At 41.0% G+C, this 18,704-nt stretch overlaps 1 protein-coding gene across 3 annotated transcripts in view; it reads right to left on the bottom strand.

Annotated features, from left to right (window-relative positions):
• Window positions 1-18,704, bottom strand: part of kcnab1a (potassium voltage-gated channel subfamily A regulatory beta subunit 1a) — a 105,386-nt gene that overhangs the window by 58,802 nt on the left and 27,880 nt on the right. Inside the window, exon 1 of one of the 3 annotated variants that reach the window (XM_018662112.2) lies at window positions 7,569-8,406. The exons of the other annotated variants lie outside the window; for them this stretch is intronic. Coding sequence (XP_018517628.1) covers window positions 7,569-7,777 — 209 coding nt within the window. The 5' untranslated portion in view covers window positions 7,778-8,406. Of the gene's footprint in view, window positions 1-7,568; window positions 8,407-18,704 lie in introns of those variants that run through there. 3 annotated transcript variants of the gene reach the window in all.

Genomic DNA, 18,704 nt, shown 5'->3' with positions numbered 1-18,704 from the left:
TTACCATCTTTCTCATTTTATCCTTTTCTGTCTTTGTATATAAAGCTACGTGGAAATGAACAGCCGCCATCCTTCTATGGCACAAACACACATGAGCACACACTGACTCATGGTGTCAGTACTTTCATTTATCTCTAAAATACCTAATGATAAAGGTCAACAATTTAAACATTTAGGTCTGTCATATCACAACACAACACAGGACACCTTTGCACCTCCTACATAAAGTGGCACACCACACACACACTTTCAGAAGTTGCTAATCTGGCCTTTCACACCACTATGCTGTGCAAGCTCCCAGCAGGTTACAGACAGTAGATGAGCTGACACCAATCCTCTTGTGCCAAATTAACAGTTGGCTTATGCAAAAGCTTGCCCAGTATTCACAAAACCTTCATGTTTTTTTGTGCAACACATGTTGAAGTGTGGTCAGGAATTTCCTTTTTTCATGCAGAATCTTTCATAAACCTTTAATATTTTTTTCCCACATATGGGTGTCCAAGAGGTGACCAGTGTAAGGCTGTTCTTTCTTTCTTCCTTCTCTTTTTTACAGACTTTCTGAATAAGTGAAAATAAGAGGCTCTTCATGAATGTATTATTGTCTTGTGGTAAAAGTGTGTCAGTGAGTCTGTGTTTGGCCTTTGCTGTGTTTTCATTGGTTTGTGTGTTTCAGAGTCACTCGTCTCTGGCCTTGACTGCTGTAACCCATTAAACACCTCCCACATCTGCTGCCTCTGCTCTCTTTCCCTCTCTCCTGCTGAAAACCACAAACCGAATCAGCAGAGTTAGCTGTCATAAAGGAAAAATGTCTGTGATACACAAACCCACACACTGACGCTCACTTTAGGTAAACAAAATATAAAAAGTGAGAACGAAGGTTAAAACAAGAGGGAAACACGAGCATCTGTGTGTGCACACTTACAGCATGTGTAAGAGACTGTGAATGTTAGATGTGCAGATAAGCCTGTATGGATTCATTAGAGCATTTTGTCGTTTATATGTATATACGTATATTCACATACATTTGTCAGAGCTTGTTCTGTCAACATGGGTTCAGATGGGACATACTGTGGTGTTTACATGGAAAAACTCCAGTTCTATCCAAACAGACTCTGCTGTTGATTAACCCCATCAAGAGTCCGTCTGGATGCCCTGAGAGAGATCAGTGCAATCACAGCTCAATCAGGTGGTAGCATGCCCTGTAAGAACACCATAGAGACTGCCAACCTGTTACCTGTGTACTCACTGACCTGAGAACGAGGCGCAAAGCTGCTGTTACAGGGCAAAACACAAATTTGTAAAATAGTTTTAGTTTAATATTGACAAAAACAAGTTAGGTCAATTTCATGGGCGCTATAATTTCTTCTATGCTCCCAAGGTATCTTGCTGAGCTTGTGACCTCTGGTACTGCTATGGTACCAGAGGTTTATTTAGGAGTAGATCCATGTTGAAGAAGAAGAAGACTGTAAGCTAGTAGACAATAGAGGATTTTTAATGTTCAAACAAATGGCTTTGCAAATGTTTCATGAGGAGGGAAATGCATTCAACACATCTGTTGGCACCTTTTGTTGGCATGTTTAAAAGCATGAGGATTTAACAAGTGCTGTAGTGAGGCTGATTTGTCTTAGAATATGTGAAGTAAATCCCAGGAAGATGCTTTATTTTTTCATAGAGACAGATGAAAAAATGCTCAATGATAGATTAAGTTACAGAAGCTACTGGAATGGACGGGACATCATGACTTCAGCTTTTAATGTCCCTGTGAGCTGGAATGAGTCTGGAGTTTTATTGAGCATGCTGCCTCCTGACTGGACTTGCTGTGTCCCAGAGAGAAAATTCAGAGCCTCAGTTAAGGTTAACTGACAGAGAGCAGAGTTCGTAGGATATTAAATACAGTATTTTAATGCTCAACATGTTCCTGTTGGGAGTTGTACTCAAACACTGCTGACTAATTACTAGATGTGATATTAAGTCAAGCACAGTCTCATACCTCCCTCTATCAATTATACCTACCTCCTGCTCCTCCTCTCCTCCTTTATCATCTGTACTCTCCCCTTCTCTCTCCCCCTCCCTCCCTCTCTCTCTCTCTCAATACAGGAAGCATGAATAAAAATCTAAAACCAACAAGGAGACAACACAAAAATCACTGCTGCTGCTCTAACTCATTTCAAATGCTGCCAAAATAGGAACTCAGACTCATTCAAAGCTTATTATCGCAACACACAGTGATCCAGGGGAAAGGGGCATGGGGAGCAGCACCCCTGGTGGCTCAATCTATACGAGTACTGCATACAGCACAGTCGTACCGCAGCGTGGGGTCTGAATCCTTTCATGAGAGCCATCTAAACCTACTCTCCTCCTCTCTCTGTGTATCTACGGTCACCCATCTGACTGATTGACTGATGCAAATGTTGTTTACTGAGTCTGAAAGTAAAGGAAATCGTTACCGATTGATAAAGCATCACTGCAGTGCATCAGTGTGACTGTAGGAGTCAATCGAGTCACACACTCAAAAAATAGACCAGTAAACCTTGTCAGAATGACATGCAAAGGATGTGTCCATAAGTCCACCATTTTCCAGTATCTTATCACTGTATTCAGATGTACAGCGATGCACCCACCACCCCCACCCCTCCACACATGCACAAACCAAGCGTTCTACTCTACTGCTCCGCTGCAGTCACAGCGTATTAAAATTTAAATGATTTCTACTCAAGCAAGCCCCCACAATGCACCAGTAAACAACATATTACATCAGTCAATCAATTAATAAGCCAAGTATTATAAAACTGTTGATGCAGTTAAAATATTCTGTTTTTGCCTCAAGAGAACAGGACATCAAAGATGGAGATAAGAGACTTCATGTACCATAAGCACAGACCTCCAACCATTATTCACAAGCATGAAGACTGTTCCTGTTAGTACAAACTGAAAGATCCTTTTTCAACCATCATTATCAACAGTGACAGTGACATCTGTTCTTCAACATGTGAAACACATAGTTGTGTTTAAAGGGGATAAATAGTTTGAAAGCCTGACCCCTCATGTGGCCTGTGTGTGTGTGTGTGTGTGGGGGGGGGGGGGTTCAGTGATGGAAGCTGCCGTAACAAGCTCATGAAATGAAACAAACAAACACACACACACACACACACACAGATACACACTGAGAAGCAAACACATCCTCACTTGTCATGCTTTCACCTACACAGCAGTGCCAGAGCAGATGGTGTATACAACCCTGGGTTCACTTCCTGAAAGAAAAAGAAACAGAAAGAGACATAGAGAGAGAGAGAAAGGAAGGGGGTGGGGGGTGGAGACTGTCTACTTTGTCCCATACTGTCCATCCCAAAGCATTACTGTCAGTAGAAGACAACGCAGCACTGACTGATTAACACACATACATACATACACACACACACACACACACACAGGTATCGTCTCTCGTCATCTGTCTCTGTCTCTTTTCGTTTCCATCTCTCTCCTCTCTACATCTTTTCTCCCATTGTTCCTACTGAGCAGTGAGCAGAAACTCTAGCCCGTCCTCATCTATTGTCAGAAGTAATTTTCACCATCCTCTGCCTGTCTACTGAACTTTTAATGACAAACTGTCAGGAAGACTGCACTGGCATATGGTCTGCCATTCCATAGGAGACTATGTGTGTAGGGGAGTGTGTGTGTGTGTGCATGTGATTGTGTAGATGTCTATGTGTGTGTGAGGTTTCATTCTTATAGCTATAATACTGCTGCCAACGCTTTGGTGCACTTTCTAAAAGGGGGATTCAATCAGTTAATCAATCAAATCAATTTATATCTGGACAGAACTGACAGAATGAAAAAAATGGAGAATAAAAGTGACAATTAACCCGCTGTCAAAACTGACACCTGTCACCACAACTGTAGTTTGCAGCTTTTGGTAGGATTAACCCATGCATCAATCATGCTGTCCTCTATGCTAAGTCAGTTACTGTACATGTATTGTATAACACTGTCCTGCACTGAATACGTATTGTCAATATTCCTTATCACTGCCAGCATATGACTAACACCTGTAAAACCCTGGCACACACAATAAATGTGTGTGTGCATCTTGGTAAGCGACTGTAGGTCCACGCATGCCGCTCTGTTTATTCCCACACCACAGATGAACAGTATACAATGGCATTTACAGTTCAGTAAACCCTGAGCAGTCAGACCTCTACAATCCATCATATCAGCTGTAATATGATGATCAAGATATTTAACCTATGAGGAAAATATTTTGTTTTTTTATTTTTCATCCATCTTACTTTTCACCAACGCTGTTCCTCATCTGTAGTATTTTCTACAGCTAAACAATCAACTTTGTTTTAAAATGAAAAGGTATTAATGTGGACGTGAACAAAATCTTTTTCAGGCTGCTGGCATTTTACTTCTAAACCCAAGAGCCTTTTCAAATTCAGATACAAAGTACTGGTATCAAGATCAAGGGAAATACTCGCCATCTTAGTCGTCACCTTTTGTATAGTGCTTGTTGTTCCAGGATATTTCAGTGTTCTTCCTCCCCTTAGCTATTATGCACAACATACACACAACAGTCACTAACTGAGATGTGTTTGAAGTGCATGTGGTCACTGGCATCACAGTATTGTCAGAACCATTGCCAGTCATGTCTGTTTTAAAGGCAGATTGGTCAATACTCTGAACAATCAAACCCTGCCAGGAGGTGTCAGGAGATTTCTCAGTTACAGACACAGGCCCATCAGTTGTCACATGAGGCGCCCATCTCCACAAACCTTCATGAAACCAATGTCCTGATCAATTCTTCCCATCAATATGGTTAAACCACATGGGCAGAAGGTCATCAATGTATAGAGACATAAAATCCAAGAATCCATTTGCAGTTCATTCAAAATGTTCAGACATGTTTTCAATGGTCCTTTACAAGAAACACAAAACTGTGAAGTTCAAGGACAGACTTCAGAAAAAAACTTTTTGGATTCCTGTTGCTGTACCGAGATGAATCCATTTGTTCCTAGTGGGGCAATTTGCTTTTAACTTCAGTGTCACCTGCCAGCTGTGGCTCTGTGAAATTCACTTTTGATCCGGCCATGTGTACTTCACTGCCCCCACCATTTTAATCTGTTTTTCCAATGTAGTCTGACGTGGCACAGAGCCACAGTCAGCACGCTGCTCACCTGTCTAGCAGCTCTCATTACTGGTCAGTCCACATCAGAGCCCACTTACATTACATATTGTCTGGACCGCTTCAGTCCAGACAATATGTAATTTAAGAAGGAGTCCACAGCTGTTTTTCACTCGTCTCAGGTAGTACCATAATAGTCCAAGTGTTGATAAGATCAAATTTGTAATACCTAATAAAACCTCACAAAATTAGAAAACAGATCCCACACTCACACTTACAACACTCAGGTGCATGTTTGAATTATTGTAAGAGACATAATACATGCTGCATTGTGGTGATATTCAGCTTCTTTCGCTGCTGCCCTTTTCAACAATTAGTAGTGAAGAACACTTACTGTATATTTCTATTTATAGCATAACATGCAACAAATGCAGCAGCAGAGAAGAAAAGGCTGAGAAACAGCAGGTATTATGAGAAGTCACTAAACACAGCTACTGAAACAAAACAAATCCAGATCAATAACTCTCAATTGTAAACTCTATGTTTCTGAGACCTTAATTAATATCTGCCGTAAGTGTTGTTTCAGATAAAGTCATACATACTAATTATTGTTTTAGCAATGTTTTAAAGCGCAAGGGTTTCATTCGAGTGAAACATCAAAAATAGGTGAAAATTTAAATGAGAGGAAAAAATGTCTGTGAATGAAAAATTAATCTCCCTGCAAGTCTTGCAAAACAATTTTGCATCATTAACCTATTTTACCATGCACGGAGCATGACAAGTACCCTCATTTTATACAAGAGGTCTGCAGAACTTTCATTAAGCATCAGCTACTGCACATCAAAGTCCAAAAACAACCCAAAAATGTACCTACAGCAGCAAAACTGTTGCCAGATTGAGGTCTGATAGTGTCTACTCTGATACTGAAGAGTTTTATGAAGTGGCTTTATTTAATAGAATATTAACACCATCATATATAGCTGAATAGTTAGCGCTACCTTCAGCCTGCAATCTGTCACTATTTCTTCTCTATGCACACACAAAACTTGTCTTCAGACACACTGCCAACACACATCCCCAGCCTCATTTCACAGTGATCTGCAGAGCTTGGAAAGAAAGTAATGGCACCATATTTTACGTAAGATTCACAGCTTGAGGCTATGAGAGTCAAACACACAAGTCAGCTGAGCAGCAGCACTGCTGAGGTCAAATCCGACTCAGACACTCTGCCCACACTGCAGAGCTGTCTCACCAAACCACAGAGAGAGGCAGAGAGAAGAGAAAAAGAGGTAGGAAAAAAGTGTTTAGGTGTGTGGGAGAGAAGCAGAAGCACAAGAGTCCTCTTCCATTCATGGCATTTGGAAGCATCAGAATCTGAACATTTGAGTGTTTGTGAGGAGGAGAGAAAAAGATGGAGAGAGGTTTAAGATTTGTGCCAGACAGACAGTAAACCTATGTGAGAAACTGAGTAAGTGTAAATGAACTGTGGGGAGAAAAAAAGAGGGAGCGAGGAGACAAAGGACCTGTAGGAGCTGTCAGTAAACTCTCAGCAGCAGGTAGCAGACAGCTTACCAGACACCATTTATTCATAAATCCTGACAGGTTTGCTTGTGACATCCAGTTTGAACGAGCAGCCTCTGTATATATGTCTGGAGCGGTGAGGATCAAATTTGAAATGTGTAGCGCGAGCTCACTGAAAACATACTGCAGGTTTGGCAGAAGGTGCTTCAGATGGTGCTGGCAAGAATGGCTTTATAAAATGATACAATATGACAGCAACAAAAGGCAGATCAGAGGGGATTTTAAGGCACAAAGAGGGAAATTTGTGACTCTCAGTGAGACAACAGGCTATCAACAGGATTTAAAGCGGTTTTCTTATTTACATAAAGCAATTCTTTAAAGTGCGATGTGACAAATTCCCCAAGTAGGGGTGGGCAAAATGGTCAAAATCAGTGTTAAAATATTAATATGGTATTAAATAATCAGATAAATGTTTAATGGAATGAACTTACATTAGATGAAAGTTCTTAAAAAGTCTAGGAGTAATTTGTTATATCATTGTGATACAATGGAATTTGATAAATCAAACAAAATCATCACCGAGCAATCAATATAAGGGTCTGTGTAAGGTATAGTGGACTTCTTTTAGATTTTATATACTATCTGTCTTACTATCTTTTCTAATGTTTAACCCTAAAGAACTACAAGGGAAACAGAGTTGCACTCCAACCAACAAATGTGTGGACAACTCAATTCTAATGAAAAATTGAGTGGCATGATAAAAGAATAATGAAGATGCAGCAGCTGAGATGAAGTGGATGAGAAAAGAAATACAGATAAAAACATACAAACGTGTGGAGGATAAAAACACCTAACAGAAAAACAATAAAACAACAGTTTTTCAAGTCAATTCAGTCAATAAACCAAGCACAGTACACACACACACCTGTACTTCATGCCCGTGTGCTTCCCCGTTGACTCCTTGAGTGAGATGTGGCGCGGGGTGAAGGAGCCAAAGCTGCGAGCGATGATGGCCACAGTGCGGAACTTGGCCCTGGCTTGGTTCACCACGTTGGGGCTGGTGGCGCTCTGCTTGCTGTGGTCCCCATTGCCCCTCTTCAGGTTGTGGTCCGTGCAGGCAATGGACACCTGCATGGCTGAGCTTCAGGCTGGGGGAGCAGAGCCTGACACGCAGAGGAAAAGTGGGACAGGAGGAGTGGAAACAGACTGGAAGGGAAGCCCTGAAGTCTCAAAGAGCGTGTTTTCTTAGATCTCTTGATTCAGCGTCTCTTCCTCTTTTAGTCTGAGTCTGCATTCAGGTTCTCCTGTTTCTTTTGAAGTTCTTTCTTCTGTGCTTGGAAATGGATTAAGTCCTCAGCTCCTCACTTCAGTGCATCACTTTGTTCTGTGAAGCAAAATAAAGCAGCAAAAGCTTTTCCTTTGGTGTTTTGCTCTCACACCAAGTCTTCCATTTTAAGTCTTTCCTCGTAGCAGTAAGGCAGTAGAACAGGTCAACCATCAAAAGCCTGAAAAGAACAAAGGCTCCTCAGTTCTTTGAGGGATCCCCAATTTATACCCCCACCGGTCCTTGCTTCTCCTGTGTCCTGCCTCTGATGCCGAGCTCAGGGAATTTTCAAACAGGGTGTCAGCTTCAGAATGACAATCAGAGGAGGTGGAGAGACTGTGCAGAGGGACGGCAGAGGAACGAAACAGAGAGAGAGACGGTAGATGCAACCCAGGCGCTGCGCTCTCCCTGGTCTGACTGTGGGAAGAGAGAGCGAGCAGTAGCTGTGTGAGAGAGAGGAGAGGAGGGTGAAGGAGGAGGAGACAGGGTCAGAGAACAGATAAGGAGACGGGGGCAGAGAGGGAGGGGTGGGGGGGTGGTCACACTCAGGTCCTGGCAGGGTGCATCATCACACTTCTACCATCAGCACTTTTACCTGTCTTGTCACTTCTTTTTCTTCTTCTTCTTCTCCTCTTCTCTGCTCTTCTTCTCCTCCCTCTTCCGCCTGCTGATGTTAACGCGTGTCACTAATGTGCTTGTGCCCCAGTTTCCCCCTCTTTCTCCCCTCTCCCCCTTCTCTCTCTCCTGATATTTATTCTCTATCCGATATTTGGATGCTCTGCTCTTTCTTCCTTCTTCCTGTTGTTTTTGTTTTTTCTCAGCAGGGCAGCTCCTTTGCCGACAGCGCACCTTCGGGGAACTGAGAGGCATGTGGTGCAACACATAGCTCTCTCCCTCTCTCACTCACTCCCACTCTCTTTATGTCTCTCTCTCTCTCTTCTCTTTAGTTCCCACTCTACTTGCCTCACTCACCCTCTCTCACTCTGTTTTCTCACCTGTCACCTATCCCTCAAGGTCCCTTCCACTTTTCCTCCAACAATAATCTCTATGCAGCAAAGCTTTTGCCCTTTGGTCCCTCTGCACTCTGCACAACATTCTCTCCATGGTATTTCTTTTCCTACTTTTTCTATATTTTTCTCTCTATTTTCTGGACCAGTAGTTACTCTACACAAGTCATAAATATTAGTTGGCTTGGTGTCCCTCTGTTGTAGCAGGATAAATTCTGCCGCTATAACTGTGCCACCTTTTGGCAGTTCTCCTACTAAAAAGAGAAATTCTGAGTCTTCACTTTGCTTTAAATTTACTGGAAGAGGACATATATCTTGCAGCTGGTATGTTGAATTTATCTTCTTATCCTCTTCATGTTTTGTGCATTTTCTGCATACGTGCACACACACACATGTGTACATACATGCAAAAATGGTGCAAAAGCTACAGTATTTGCAATTCAGAAACATATATTTGCTGACATGAAGTAATACATTTTTCCCCAAATCCCCACACACACTGTACATACAACCCCCCACAGGCAGCTACTAATCAAAGCGAATGAGAGGAGGATGGATGGATGAGATGGGGGGAGGTGTGCAGAGATTGGAATCACGAGAAAGAAAATGACTAAAAACAACAGGCTGAGGCGTAACAGAGCTGGGTAGAGAGGGAATTATTGCATCTGTGTGTGTGTTTAATTACAGCACATCTGAGTGAGTGCCTGCATATGAATGACTGTGTGCTCATGTATGTGTATGTTTATAGGGTAAGGTATTTATATTGTGTGCACTCCAGTGATTCTATAAGGGGTGTCAAGCTGAGGTAAATGGAGCATTTTGCTGCAGGGTCCCTCAACAGTGTCTTTTTCTGTGTGTGTGTGTGTGTGTGTGTGTGTGTGTGTGTGTGTGTGTGAACGCGGACACATGTGGTGTAAATGTCAGCACTGCAGTGTTAATACATCCAAGTGTTTACACAGACAGACCATATCATTATCTGGATTCAGCTAAATACGGATGAATGCATATCAGTTTGTGTGGCTCTCTCTGTTGTCAGCTGATGGTTTTACTGTAACACCTGTACCAACAACAATATACAAGCAAGAGGACGATGGTTGTAAATGCCATGGAAAGGTCATGCTGACCCCTGTGTTATCAGTTTGGCTCTGTAAAAATCAGCATCTAAACTAGAGACAGGAGACGCAGAGCCAACGATAAGGAATTAACTGTACAGTGTATTGCCACATTTAAAGAATATACTGTATGATTTCCTCAGCACTTCACACAGCCAGCTTACTGTGAGTCACATGCAGGTTTTGTTAGGTTAGTTTTCTGGATGCATAGGACAGCTGTAACATCAGCGCCCACCAGTAGGTATGGGTGCTGTTTTAAAGTGCCCATACAACACCTATGTTTCAGTTGCAAAAACCAAAGCAATACCTTATACAATACCTGACTTTGAGGACTGTAAACATTATTACAAAGTCATTTTTTAGCCACACTATCAGCAGTCAGTTGGTCCTCGACTTTGATCCAGGTTGAAATATCTCAACAGCAATAGGATGGATTGCCAAACACTGTATAGATATTAGTGGTGCCAAGAGATGTTCTAATGGCTTTGGTGATCCCTTGAATGTTCCTCCGGTGCCACTATCTCTTTTTAAAGTGAGCATTTGTGGTTTGGATGCAAAAATTTAATTATGTTAAAAGCAACAAAATGTTGCTCTCTTGAACCTGCTTGCTTCATCTGGAGTAGCACAGCGTTTATATTGAAAATTTCAGAGCTCCATTTCTTCAGACAAGACTGTAGCTGTAACGGTCATCATCAATACAAGGAAAATAATTTTTGCAGGTAAAAGAAATGGATTTATGTCTATGAGTATGACATGATAAACGCCCATCACTGGAGCTCCTCCTGCTAAGCTGACCTTGTCTACATGGACTTCTGGGATGAACTGACCTGTGGAAACCAGGGTCAGATCTGCCTGTTGAGGTAACAGGTCATACATGACAGTGACTGATCTGGATGTGGTTCATTGTTTTAAACTGCTGTATTTCATTGATTTCAACAGTACAAACGCTCATTGTTTAACCCAGTAATCAGCATTTTAATGAGCTCATCTGCAACCCTCCCATCTTCAAACCACTTCATCTTTTCTCAGAATACATTAGTAAACACTGAAATTAAAACAATAATCTACATATATGTGACTGTATACAGTGTAATACATATTGTGCACTGTTTATTGTGTATTATGTCTCCATAGGGAAGGAGGTCTGATGGAATTTTTTCTTTAATCCCATTTCAGTCCTTTGAAAATTAACTCCTCATATTACTCCACCCCTCCTGTCCCATCTTCCCCACCTTACTGAGAAGATGTACACAGGCTTGGATCAATGTCACACCTAATGGAAAAGCCATTCTTCAGCAGTTCACTCCAGATCGATCCCGTCCCACCCCTCGGGGGGGACCGCAGATTCCCAACCAATTCCACCTATGGAAATTGGAGCTGGCTAAAATCCTCTTTCCTCCTATGAAGAGTGGAAAAGTGCTGAGTGAAAAAGGACTGTGGTTGCAAGGTGTGTGCAACAGTATACAGGCACTGACATAACAAAATTATGTGAGTGGAAGGGGGGGTGGGTGTTACACACTGAGGGGGTGGGAAGGGTTGTTTACATATGCACAGTTTATATTACATTCACTGATGGCCTGAACACACATGTAGCACGCTGTCATGGACACCCCAAATGACAGACACACAGAGAGAGCTGGTAAAGAGACTGACAGGACTGGAGAAAATCCTATGGATTTTTTGACGGTCCACCAGCTCACAAGTGCGGAAGCCCACCAAGAATTGTTCCAGTACGTCTGATGGCCAGTACACCACTGGGGTCAGGGGAGAGAGGAAGTCATGGAACGCATCCAAAAAATCCAGAGTGCCAGAAGCACACTGGACAACAGCTAGGTGCCAGCTGTTAAAACTACTGTCATCATAAACAAAGAATTGTTTATCTATATTTTAATCAGCACATTCACAATAATCACTTAAAACCAGCAGGGGGAGGTGCATAAAAACAGCTTTACAGCTCACAGCTCTCTCTCTCTCTCTCTCACTGTCCCTTCACCTCCGTGTTGTTTCCCATCCTGTCTGTGGAGCGCTATGATGGGGGTAGAAATGGACTTACGGCCAAAAGTTATATTTACAACCACGAACAAGAGGCAGGCCAAAAAACTGAACTGACAGTCTGTCTATCTCACATCATAGCACCTACACACAACTATGTATGGCTTTGAAACAACAGTTAAGCAATAACTACATGTATCATGGCAAAAAAGTGTTGTTTTTGCTATTTTTCTATTGATAAACCAAAGCTTGAACAGAGGGGGTAAAAAAAGGAGGTACCATATGCAATCCAATAAGTGCTAAACTTAATCTGGGAGGCCCTGTGTCCTATTCTGGCAAGATCTGGCCCAAATAAAGCCCTGTGTGTGTGTGTATCCGTGTGTGTTTAATCTACAGTATCAACCATTTGAAATGAACATTGTCATATTTGTGTACACTGGCTAAGTTGATATTCAATCTGTGAAGCACTCCCGTGACCTAAAATGCCCAGATCAAACTTAGCAGCCTTGTATGATGGGGGGTTTGCACAGCTGTAACCCACTAGTTAGTGAAGCGAACTTGTGCTGGAAGGTCACTGAACTAAGCGAGAAAATCTTAACACCAGAAATGAACCAGACACTTTTTTTTAACTACAATTTAATGTTAGTAAGGGACAGGAAATTTTTCAAAAACGCAAAATGATTAGTTCAGAGACCGGAGATTGGCTACATTTAGCGTTTTTTCTTCCTCTGGAATCCTAGTTTTTCTTTCCTTATTTCTTTTTGCCTTTGTATTTTCTCATGACATATTTACAATTGCAGTTATGACTGAAATACCTGTGACAGATGCAGTGTGTAAGAGACTAAAATCAATGCTTCAAATACTGTGAACATACTGTTTATGGACACCTACTGTGGCAGGTTTGATAAAATTATTTGAAACACATTTATTGCGCTGTTGTTCAATTCTGCAGCAATCAATACAAGCATCCCTGTTTTATTAGAAGTCTTACAGCTACCCTGCAGCTCAGAGAAGCAAAGGTGAGCCACTGAGAAACTATATTTGTTGAGGAGAATCTTAATGTATATGAAAGCAGTTCTGCCAGACTTTTCATCACTGGTCAGTGTTGTGTACTGTAAGGCTTCTCGCTTGCTTGTATTCTGTGGTAGCTACTGTATCAGTCTTTGCTGTTTTTCTTAGGCTCTAGTGCAACTAAAAAAACACTTTTCTGACTGCAGTGGTACTCTTATGTACATATAGTACAAAAACATGGTGTTTTGTTCAAATTCTTTCAAAATGTGTGTTTAGATTAATATATTTCTCTTTATTGTGCCAATAGGAAAATTTAATTCTGGTTATGATTTCCAGCCTTATTTGTGAAGTTAAAATTTAGCTGCAATTAAGTGCCTGTAATTTATAATTTTGCACAAAGAGATCGTATTCTTTGATTCAGACAGTTCAGCGCCACCTCAAAGAGCATGTAAAATGGGTGAAAATGAGTCAGGCACCCCTACCAATGATAAAGGAGGTGAAGAAGTCATAGTAGATCATTAGTTAACATTTAAAGGTCACTTACTGCTTTTCTGTTCCCTGAAATCTGCACCACGACATCAAGGATCTGATTTTAAGATTAATGATCATAGGTCTCTATGTGTGTGTGTGCTCTTCAGGGATAGAGAGGCAATACATAATTCGTGACAGACCACAACTATATGTCACTAAACTGACTCATTACAATTATAGCCTGGGATCTCTGGAGCTGCTCTTCCAGCTGAATTAAACTCAAACCGATGCAGCAGTCAGCCTCTCAGAGTCTATGCAGCTGTGTCCCGTGAAGGCAGTCTAGTGGGTTTTAAAATACAGCCACATTTCTATGATCTATTAGTCAGGTTGCACATATTTTAAGACCTTTTCACCATTTTTCTGATTATCATCTTGGCTTTGTTTTTGTTTTCCCAGCAGCTGCCCCATAAGCAGCGAGTGATGACACACTCATAACTCTGAGTGTAAGACTGTGACTGTGTCCTACTTTTGCACCTGTGTGTGTATGTGTGTGTGCTCTACTTTCATGCTGGGTCATGAGCTTTGTCAGCAAAATCCAACACACTACATATTGAAACCCCCATGAGAAGCCCCACACTGTATATGTACTGTATGTATGTTTGAATTTGTGTGTTTGTCTTAAACATGTTGCACAGTTATGTACTGTGCATCACCACCCAACTGTCATTCCCTCCTCAGATGAATGCTACCTGACAAAAAACACCAGCATGAGTATCATTGCTATGATACACATGATGTTCCCAATGCAGACAGCCAAGTTTTACCTGCTGAGCCAGGGTACATAGCACGCGTACATGCACAGTTTGTGTGCTGCTAGCCATCCAAACATACCTACACATACACACAGCCAAAAACAGCAAATGAAAGGTTCATAAAACACTACATGTGTACAAGGTCAACAAGACATTATCCAAGAACACCTAATATTCTCTTATTATTCAACATAATGCTGCACAACACTGTTACATCCAACAAATCTGTACTTTAAGACTTGCTGATGTCAATCTAAATGCATTTGCTGGTTGCAGAGTGTTTATTTACATTACACACCACTGCTCTGCTGTTGTACATATATCTTTGTGGTAAATAATGAACTGGATATAAACAAACTAAGTGAAAAAGTGTATTTCAATGTCAGGAAATATTAACAGGTTACAGTGCTGCTTCTGCTAATTTTTCACCAACAGCACAAAAAAGTCAGTGGAACTGGCGGATTGGTCTTTCCTCCATATCTCAAAATACATTAAACTTGACTTTACTAACTTGTCACTGTGCAGTTTCAGGGTGCTATTTCTTAAAATGTATTAAACATGGATTTGATTATTACAAGGGGAAACATCATTACACAGGAAATGTATAGGTCCCAGTAAACTGACCAGTGTACTCTGTGTAGGTCACAACATACACAAACTAACTACAGTACATACTGTATACTGTATATTTATGCCCTTGTCTGCAGCTCTGCTCAGAGTGTCATGACGTAAGTTGACAGTGCAGCACCATCAGGGATGTCAGCCTTCCTTATGACTATAAGCTCCTCTTCTCCTGCCCGTAGGACTGAGCTGTCCCCACTGCCATGGACGGAACCATCTGTGGCAGCTGTAAGGGGGGGTTGTTGTGTGTAAAGCAAATCTGACTTGTTTGTGACCACATACTTGCACCAGATCTGCATGATAAGCAAGACAAGAGTGGAGTACACTTTATGTGCAACTATGGAAGAAAAGTTTAACAACATGACTGGATTTGAGGTTAAAGCTTGTTTTTTCTTAACTGTTCAGGAACTTCTTTTAATCTTCAAACTTTCAGAGCCACCCCTTAGAGAGTCAGGTACTTTAATAAGCTTCTCCAGGTGTTAGAAGTAGGTTGGAAGCACGGTTTCTTCCATAACATTTGCTAGTGATGAGGTAAGATGAATTCACATTTCCTAAATGTAGCAGAGCAAAATACTGCATTAAAAAGGTTGCAAAACACTGCACGAGCAGGCACAGATACCCTTCTCTGGGTTCATATTTGTCAAGGCTTGCAGGATAAGTGAAACAATAGAAACTAAAAAGAGGAAAGAAATTTCACATTAGTGGAAGAGGCAAAAGGTCCTCCAAATTTTAGGACCAAATCTAATGTTTGTCCATGCAGAAAAACAAGCACTTTAGTGGATGTGTGGATCCGCTCTTGCTCAAGATTGCATCGATTCCAATGCTTTTTGTTCCTACAAATTATTTACACCCAAAACAAGAGAAAATAAGGTTCAAATGGTTCAAAAATACAATAATAATAATGCCAGAGTTATCCTTTAAGTAGCTTAATATGTGTCTACACTAAACAGAGCAAAAGAACAATACTCATTTCAAAGTGACCAGTCTGTGAAATTACAATAACAAACACATACACACACACACACACACACACACACACACACACACACACACACACACACACACACACACACAGTCACATTGTCATTAAATCTTTTCCTTATCCAGTCCCTCCAGCCATGACTGAGGCCACAGGTCAAAGGGCAGAATGACACAGAAAGAGGGAGAGCACGTATGCTTCATTAGTCAATCATATCCATTAAAATCCATAAAAGCAGCATTTCAGTTTCACCTCTGTCACTGCAGCCATCTCACTCTCAGTACAAATGGTGACACCATGAAGCTGTCACTCCCCCATCACTACCAGCACTGTACTCAAGGCCGAATCAAGTCAGCAACAGGCATCTTGCATGTTAGATTTTGTATTTTGTATAGATTTCATACAATACCTATTATGTATTATCCTGTCATATATTTCAAAAGCAGGAATACAGTAGCTTTAAAAGTGTCAGTAAGTAATATAATTTTTGTAGAATCACTTTCAGACATGCAATGTATAACTCACATCACAATTAAGGTCTATTTTTGGTTAAGTTATGCTGTATGCCTCCTCATATCTTGTGCTAATATTATTGTACAGAAATTATTCTGCAAAATTTTGAAAATACAATCATAGACACTACATTAAAATGTGAGTAAGGCAAATTAATACTACAGGCATCAGCGTATTGCTATATTAAAGTTATTGCGGCATCAAATAATCTTGGTGAAAGCTCACATGTGTCACCGGGAATGGAGCATGATTTTATTTCCTGTACACTTATTTACTATTAGCAGGGCATCTTGGGTAATAAGCTTGAAATGCATGTACACATGCTCACTAATACCGACTGAATGTCATACTTCATTCCTGGATCATTTGTGTCATTTTAAGTGGTTTACACGTTGAAGTGGGGTAGATCATGGGTCAAGGATACTACAGCCATAAGAATATTACAGTGATGAGTCTTGGCTTTAAGGTCACATCAGTCATGGACCCTTCCATAAAGATGTGCTGGGTCTCAAATGAGAGTCTCTCAACCCCTCCTCCATCACTTCACAATGGGTGAGCTAGGAGCATATTGCGAGAAGCTTAAGATGGACTGTAATGTGATTTTAACAACAAATCGTTGAGCTTTATAACTGCATTTTATTCATCTTAATTGTTTTGTTTTTGCTTAAAATCCATTATTATCGCAACCTTTTCACATTATGGGCCACCATGAGACAATTTCAATACTTTTGTGAAAACAATGAGAAAAAGATATAAGTCTGTAGGTAGTTATCAAAAGGCCTTTTCCTCATGCAACTTACATGTCCTGTATGTTGTCAATTAGCATCACATAATGATGGCATAACTATATGCTACAATTCTCCACAAAATTTTCCCCACACTCAGCTTTGCATAAAAGCGTTTCCATCATCCAGTGGCTGAGCACTGAGGGGTGTCACAGTGGAAAGATGCCAGACCCTCTGCAGCTGCCACCTCCACTCACAGTACCAACAGCATAACCCCTGAAGATAAAACCACATCTCCTCCAGAACAAGAGAAGCTTATGTAACAGAGTGCTGATTAATTACTACAGTACATGACTCTATTTAACTCCTGTCCAAATTAAGATGTCACCTTTAGTTGAGCTTGTAATTTTTTTGTAGCTCTCTGATTTAAAAAAAACTTAATGCCAAGACAACACAGATAATAGATAGTGCTTTCAAATGCATATATACACCCCTCATTCTGGTAGAAACTCTGTAAAGTATCTAATGTGACAGAATTTGTGTATTTAGTTCTATTACTTTTTTTTTTTTTTTAATACAGTAAAGGCATGTGAGAATATCAACAGACAGCTTAGTAACATAAGCATCTCTTTACTCTCTGTATCATTCAGTCACTTAAACCCCCCACCCCCCCAACACACACACACACACACACACACACACACACACACACACAGAGGCAGGTCACCACTGGGTCATAATCCTGAGTGTATCCATTTAGTGGCTGCCATTGTTCTCAGAGGAGCATTAGATTACAGCTAGTTATTTAGACGTGAGACAGCTGAAGGTAAGAAGGGTCAAAGTGTCATGAGATTCTATCGCTGACCTAACCCTAACACCAGTCACCTTCTGTCTCTGTGCTAAGGGCAGTCTCAAAGTAGACTTATGGTCAAACAGTAACAAACCAGAGTGCAGGTTGCAACTTGGAACTTAGTTCGATGTCTTAATACTGTGTGTCTCCAGACATCATTGCCTTTCATGCTATAATTAATGAAATTTATTTTAATTAAACACTTCAGCAGGCTGGGTTCCAGAGTAAAATTAATTAGTTGGGATGCACTATTAGTATGGATAGTGCAGACTGTACACAAGCAAGAGTTGAACCAGCAATCTAAGGATGATTTCCATTAAAAACCTAAAGTCCCACGCTCCACCAAATAAACAATTGAAGGAGAGACACTGGGTTGAACTGGTCAGCTTTTGCATGGAGACAGTAACTAACTCTTGATAGTAGACAGAAACTAACTCTGCCACTTCACGTACCACCAATTAAAAGTGATAGTACTCAGCTCTACTGACCAAGCTATCGAAAGATCCTGTACCACCAATGAAAGGCACATCATTCAAGCTAAAGTTGAACAAGCAAACTAAGAATAACTGCTCCTACGAACCTACAGTCCTCCGCTCTACCAACTGAGCTATCGAAGGGTTCATGCAATGAGCAAAATGTCAGCT

The sequence above is a fragment of the Lates calcarifer genome, linkage group LG21 (assembly GCF_001640805.2).
Source record: "Lates calcarifer isolate ASB-BC8 linkage group LG21, TLL_Latcal_v3, whole genome shotgun sequence".
NCBI classification, from domain to species: domain Eukaryota; kingdom Metazoa; phylum Chordata; class Actinopteri; family Centropomidae; genus Lates; species Lates calcarifer.
This window is presented reverse-complemented; position numbering and strand designations above follow the sequence as displayed.